This window comes from Gobio gobio, assembly GCF_949357685.1.
Source record: "Gobio gobio genome assembly, chromosome: 4".
NCBI classification, from domain to species: Eukaryota; Metazoa; Chordata; class Actinopteri; order Cypriniformes; family Gobionidae; genus Gobio; species Gobio gobio.
This window is the reverse complement of record NC_137100.1, coordinates 68,358,150-68,365,120: the sequence shown is the minus strand read 5'-3', so window position 1 is coordinate 68,365,120 and position 6,971 is coordinate 68,358,150. Positions and strand designations below refer to the sequence as shown.

Genomic DNA, 6,971 nt, shown 5'->3' with positions numbered 1-6,971 from the left:
ATACTCCTCATTATCTGGTTGAGTTAGTTAGTCGTGTGTTGAAACTGCCGGTTATGGTAAGGGGCGGGGCATTTCCCGAACACCAATCACAACACACCACTCCAGCCGACCAATCAGAGCACAGTGTGCTTTTCAGAAGGCGGGGCTTCATAGAGACAGGAACTAAACAGAGCGTTACTGACAGACTGGGAAGAGAGGAGCCGCAACACTGGAGGATATGAGGAGATGTGTTTTTGAAAGATGTTGATGCTCACCTTGCCATACTTTAAGCTGCGCGTGTGCAGAGAGAGAGCGCCGTCTGAGAAGATCGACTGAACCTCTGCCTTTGAACAGTTAAAGAACACACACACACACACACACTAACACTGATGCAAGATTGGAAACAAACTGAGCAAATCTCTTGAGTGAATGATTCAATGACTCACTCATAAAGGCTTCACTTGTTTCATTACTGGATGAATCAGTGTTTCTGAGCAAATCTCTTGAGTGAATGATTCAATGACTCACTCATAAAGGCTTCACTTGTTTCATTACTGGATGAATCAGTGTTTCTGAGCAAATCTCTTGAGTGAATGATTCAATGACTCACTCATAATGACGTCACTTGTTTCATTACTGGATGAATCACTGTTTTTGAGCGAATCTCTTGAGTGAATGATTCAATGACTCACTCATAATGACGTCACTTGTTTCATTACTGGATGAATCAGTGTTTCTGAGCAAATCTCTTGAGTGAATGATTCAATGACTCACTCATAAAGGCTTCACTTGTTTCATTACTGGATGAATCAGTGTTTCTGAGCAAATCTCTTGAGTGAATGATTCAATGACTCACTCATAAAGGCTTCACTTGTTTCATTACTGGATGAATCAGTGTTTTTGAGCAAATCTCTTGAGTGAATGATTCAATGACTCACTCATGAAGACTTCACTTGTTTCATTACTGGATGAATCAGTGTTTCTGAGCAAATCTCTTGAGTGAATGATTCAATGACTCACTCATAAAGACTTCACTTGTTTCATTACTGGATGAATCAGTGTTTTTGAGCAAATCTCTTGAGTGAATGATTCATTGACTCACTCATAAAGACTTCACTTGTTTCATTACTGGATGAATCAGTGTTTTTGAGCAAATCTCTTGAGTGAATGATTCAATGACTCACTCATAATGACGTCACTTGTTTCATTACTGGATGAATCAGTGTTTCTGAGCAAATCTCTTGAGTGAATGATTCAATGACTCACTCATAATGACGTCACTTGTTTCATTACTGGATGAATCAGTGTTTCTGAGCAAATCTCTTGAGTGAATGATTCAATGACTCACTCATAATGACGTCACTTGTTTCATTACTGGATGAATCACTGTTTTTGAGCGAATCTCTTGAGTGAATGATTCAATGACTCACTCATAATGACGTCACTTGTTTCATTACTGGATGAATCAGTGTTTCTGAGCAAATCTCTTGAGTGAATGATTCAATGACTCACTCATAAAGACTTCACTTGTTTCATTACTGGATGAATCAGTGTTTTTGAGCAAATCTCTTGAGTGAATGATTCAATGACTCACTCATAATGACGTCACTTGTTTCATTACTGGATGAATCAGTGTTTTTGAGCAAATCTCTTGAGTGAATGATTCATTGACTCACTCATAAAGGCTTCACTTGTTTCATTACTGGATGAATCAGTGTTTCTGAGCAAATCTCTTGAGTGAATGATTCAATGACTCACTCATGAAGACTTCACTTGTTTCATTACTGGATGAATCAGTGTTTCTGAGCAAATCTCTTGAGTGAATGATTCAATGACTCACTCATAAAGACTTCACTTGTTTCATTACTGGATGAATCAGTGTTTTTGAGCAAATCTCTTGAGTGAATGATTCAATGACTCACTCATAATGACGTCACTTGTTTCATTACTGGATGAATCACTGTTTTTGAGCGAATCTCTTGAGTGAATGATTCAATGACTCACTCATAAAGACTTCACTTGTTTCATTACTGGATGAATCAGTGTTTCTGAGCAAATCTCTTGAGTGAATGATTCAATGACTCACTCATAATGACGTCACTTGTTTCATTACTGGATGAATCACTGTTTTTGAGCGAATCTCTTGAGTGAATGATTCAATGACTCACTCATAATGACGTCACTTGTTTCATTACTGGATGAATCAGTGTTTCTGAGCAAATATCTTGAGTGAATGATTCAATGACTCACTCATAATGACGTCACTTGTTTCATTACTGGATGAATCAGTGTTTCTGAGCAAATCTCTTGAGTGAATGATTCAATGACTCACTCATAAAGGCTTCACTTGTTTCATTACTGGATGAATCAGTGTTTTTGAGCAAATCTCTTGAGTGAATGATTCAATGACTCACTCATGAAGACTTCACTTGTTTCATTACTGGATGAATCAGTGTTTCTGAGCAAATCTCTTGAGTGAATGATTCAATGACTCACTCATAAAGACTTCACTTGTTTCATTACTGGATGAATCAGTGTTTTTGAGCAAATCTCTTGAGTGAATGATTCAATGACTCACTCATAATGACGTCACTTGTTTCATTACTGGATGAATCAGTGTTTTTGAGCAAATCTCTTGAGTGAATGATTCATTGACTCACTCATAAAGGCTTCACTTGTTTCATTACTGGATGAATCAGTGTTTCTGAGCAAATCTCTTGAGTGAATGATTCAATGACTCACTCATAAAGACTTCACTTGTTTCATTACTGGATGAATCAGTGTTTCTGAGCAAATCTCTTGAGTGAATGATTCAATGACTCACTCATAAAGACTTCACTTGTTTCATTACTGGATGAATCAGTGTTTTTGAGCAAATCTCTTGAATGAATGATTCAATGACTCACTCATAAAGGAAGGCTTCACTTGTTTCATTACTGGATGAATCAGTGTTTTGAGTCAATGATTCAATGACTCGATCATAAAGACTTCACTTGCTTCATTACAGGATGAATCAGTGTTTTTGAGCAAATCTCTTGAGTGAATGATTCAATGACTCACTCATAAAGACTTCACTCGTTTCATTACTGGATGAATCAGTGTTTCTGAGCAAATCTCTTGAGTGAATGATTCAATGACTCACTCATAATGACGTCACTTGTTTCATTACTGGATGAATCAGTGTTTTGAGGGAATCTCTTGAATGAATGATTCAATGACTCACTCATAAAGACTCACTCGATACATTACAGGATGAATCAGTGTTTTTGAGCAAATCTCTTGAATGAATGATTCAATGACTCACTCATTAAGACTCACTCGATACATTACAGGATGAATCAGTGTTTTGAGTGAATCTCTTGAATGAATGATTCAATGACTCACTCATAAAGACTCACTTGTTACATTACAGGATGAATCAGTGTTTTGAGTGAATCTCTTGAATGAATGATTCAATGACTCACTCATAAAGACTCACTCGATACATTACAGGATGAATCAGTGTTTTGAGTGAATCTCTTGAATGAATGATTCAATGACTCACTCATAAAGACTCACTTGTTACATTACAGGATGAATCAGTGTTTTTGAGCAAATCTCTTGAATGAATGATTCAATGACTCACTCATAAAGACTTCACTCGTTTCATTACTGGATGAATCAATGTTAGTGTCTATTTATGATACTTTGTTTTCTAGTAAACAATAACGCTGTTTGTAATATTATATATGTATGAATCCCTCGCTGTCAGAGCAGGAAGATGAATCACGTCAGTAACTGATGTCATGTCTGTGGATGATGATGATGATGATGAAGATGAAGAAGGATACGCTGATGAGATCTCCTTCCTGAAGATAGTCCCTCATGGCCAGCTCATCCTGCGTGGATCGTCGTCTCTGACAGACACACACACACACACACACACACACACTTCAGAGCGCGGTCACATGAGCCTGACGTGCAGTGGGGCGGGGGGGTTTCTCACCAGCTCTCCTCCGGGCAGATTGACGGATGACAGCAGCAGAACTGAGTCCAGACGCGAGTTCGTCTCCACCTTCCATCGCTTCTGCTGCACCTGCACATTTACAGAGACACACGCCATCAGAGCCTCAGAGACGAGATCGAGATCATCATCAACCATCAACCACACAAACCTCCGTAATCCTGCCCACAACCACATCACCGACCTCACCGTTATACCTGCGGGAGAGAGAGAGAGTTAAGAGTGTGTGTGAGAGCGGGAGAGTGTGTGAGTGAGAGAGTTAAGAGTGTGTGTGAGAGAGGGAGTGAGTGTGTGCGTGTGTGTGTGTGTGTGTGTGAGAGCGGGAGAGTGTGTGAGTGAGAGAGTTAAGAGTGTGTGTGAGAGAGGGAGTGTGTGTGAGAGAGTTAAGAGTGTGTGTGAGAGAGGGAGTGTGTGTGAGAGCGGGAGTGTGTGTGAGAGAGTTAAGAGTGTGTGTGAGAGAGGGAGTGTGTGTGAGAGCGGGAGTGTGTGTGAGAGAGTTAAGAGTGTGTGTGAGAGAGGGAGTGTGTGTGAGAGAGTTAAGAGTGTGTGTGAGAGAGTTAAGAGTGTGTGTGAGAGAGTTAAGAGTGTGTGTGAGAGCGGGAGTGTGTGTGAGAGAGTTAAGAGTGTGTGTGAGAGAGGGAGTGTGTGTGAGAGCGGGAGTGTGTGTGAGAGAGTTAAGAGTGTGTGTGAGAGCGGGAGTGTGTGTGAGAGAGTTAAGAGTGTGTGTGAGAGAGGGAGTGTGTGTGAGAGAGTTAAGAGTGTGTGTGAGAGCGGGAGTGTGTGTGAGAGAGTTAAGAGTGTGTGTGAGAGCGGGAGTGTGTGTGAGAGAGTTAAGAGTGTGTGTGAGAGAGGGAGTGTGTGTGAGAGAGTTAAGAGTGTGTGTGAGAGAGTTAAGAGTGTGTGTGAGAGCGGGAGTGTGTGTGAGAGAGTTAAGAGTGTGTGTGAGAGCGGGAGTGTGTGTGAGAGAGTTAAGAGTGTGTGTGAGAGAGGGAGTGTGTGTGAGAGAGTTAAGAGTGTGTGTGAGAGAGTTAAGAGTGTGTGTGAGAGAGGGAGTGTGTGTGAGAGAGTTAAGAGTGTGTGTGAGAGCGGGAGTGTGTGTGAGAGAGTTAAGAGTGTGTGTGAGAGCGGGAGTGTGTGTGAGAGAGTTAAGAGTGTGTGTGAGAGAGGGAGTGTGTGTGAGAGAGTTAAGAGTGTGTGTGAGAGAGTTAAGAGTGTGTGTGAGAGAGGGAGTGTGTGTGAGAGAGTTAAGAGTGTGTGTGAGAGCGGGAGTGTGTGTGAGAGAGTTAAGAGTGTGTGTGAGAGAGGGAGTGTGTGTGAGAGAGTTAAGAGTGTGTGTGAGAGAGGGAGTGTGTGTGAGAGAGTTAAGAGTGTGTGTGAGAGCGGGAGTGTGTGTGAGAGAGTTAAGAGTGTGTGTGAGAGCGGGAGTGTGTGTGAGAGAGTTAAGAGTGTGTGTGAGAGCGGGAGTGTGTGTGAGAGAGTTAAGAGTGTGTGTGAGAGAGGGAGTGTGTGTGAGAGAGTTAAGAGTGTGTGTGAGAGCGGGAGTGTGTGTGAGAGAGTTAAGAGTGTGTGTGAGAGAGGGAGTGTGTGTGCGTGAGAGAGCGGGAGTGTGTATGAGTGAGAGAGTCAAGAGTGTGTGTGAGCGTGTGTGTGTGAGTGTGTGAGTGTGTGTGTGTGTGAGAGTGTGTATGAGTGAGAGAGTCAAGAGTGTGTGTGAGCGTGTGTGTCAAGTGTACAGGTGCTGGTCATATAATTGGAATATCATCAAAAAGTTGATTTATTTGACTAATTCCATTTAAAAAGTGAAACTTGAGAAAGAGAGAGAGATAGTGTGTGTGTGTGTGTGTGTGTGTGTGTGTGTGTGTGTGTGTGTGTGTGTGTGTGTGTGTGTGTGTGTGTGTGTGTGTGTGTACCTGGTCTTCAGCGGCTTCACACAGATGAGTTTGTTGACCCGCTCCACCTGTCCAGCCACTGAAGCCGTGAGCCGCTCTCCATCCATATAGGTGCCATGACCCCTGAGGAAAACACACACACACACACACACACACACACACACACACACACACAGAGAGAGAGAGAGAGAGAGATAGTTCACAACCTACACCTGCGAGTATATAACAGACATCAGTAGGAAAAGCAGGAAAAACTGATATTAACAAATAAAGTTAGTTTTCCCTCAGGATGTAATGATGTTTACGGAGTCAGGTCAGCATCAGTGAGCAGCACCAGTCACATGGAGCCCGTGTGTGTGTGTGTGTGTGTGTGTGTGTGTGTGTGTGTGTGTGTGTGTGTGTGTGTGTGTGTGTGTGTGTGTGTGTGTGTACCTCATGAAGCCCGTGTCCGAGGTGATGACGTCTCCGGGCACCACCAGGTGTTTGTCGTCCCGCTGAGGCTGATCTGTGGTCAGTGAGACGTGTTTGTGCAGCGCGGGAAGCCTCATCTCCACCGCCATCTTTACACACCGGAAGCGCGCGCAGCGGCAGAGGACGCGCGCCCGTTTCATAATAAAACCGCGACTCTATTCATTTTAAGTCGTTATGACATCGAAATTTTAATTTGAGTAGATTATTAATTAGTTAAATAACAATACATTTTCCTAAATTACTTTTTAAAGGTGTGCTGTCAAATTTGCGAACTTTTATTTTGTAATGAGACGCGTGTCCGCTAGAGGGAAGCGTTGAGTTTATTATAAGAGGAATACGTGTTTATGTTTTGTCTCATTTAATCTCTTTACTAAATGGAAAAAATATTTGCTGGAGGAAAGTATGGTTATTACCACAGAAATATTAGAAATAAGATTAAAGAAATCTCATATAAGCTTATTCACAGATTTTATCCAGCAAGCCGTTATTTACAAAAGTTTAAACTATAGGGATAAATGTGAATTGTATTTTTTGTGACAAAGATGAAGAAACTGCCTTGCACTTATTTTGGCACTGAACATATTCTGTCACATTATGGTGTAAGGTTCAAAAATATATAAATATATTGT

General features: G+C 41.6%; 1 protein-coding gene across 2 annotated transcripts in view; it reads right to left on the bottom strand.

The window, feature by feature from the left end:
• Positions 1 to 6,448, bottom strand: part of exosc2 (exosome component 2) — a 7,951-nt gene extending 1,503 nt beyond the window's left edge. Inside the window, exons 1-6 of one of the 2 annotated variants that reach the window (XR_013816325.1) lie at positions 6,304 to 6,448; positions 5,893 to 5,994; positions 4,134 to 4,179; positions 3,965 to 4,054; positions 3,810 to 3,875; positions 255 to 323 (exon numbers count right to left, since the gene is read on the bottom strand). Coding sequence is in view for 1 of the 2 variants with exons in the window: in XM_079814657.1 (XP_079670783.1) it covers positions 255 to 323; positions 3,810 to 3,875; positions 3,965 to 4,054; positions 4,134 to 4,179; positions 5,893 to 5,994; positions 6,304 to 6,431 (501 nt within the window). In the remaining variant the exon portion in view is untranslated. The remainder of the gene's footprint in view (positions 1 to 254; positions 324 to 3,809; positions 3,876 to 3,964; positions 4,055 to 4,133; positions 4,180 to 5,892; positions 5,995 to 6,303) is intronic. The other variant, XM_079814657.1, reaches the window with a different exon arrangement.
• Positions 6,449 to 6,971: the final 523 nt, after the last annotated feature.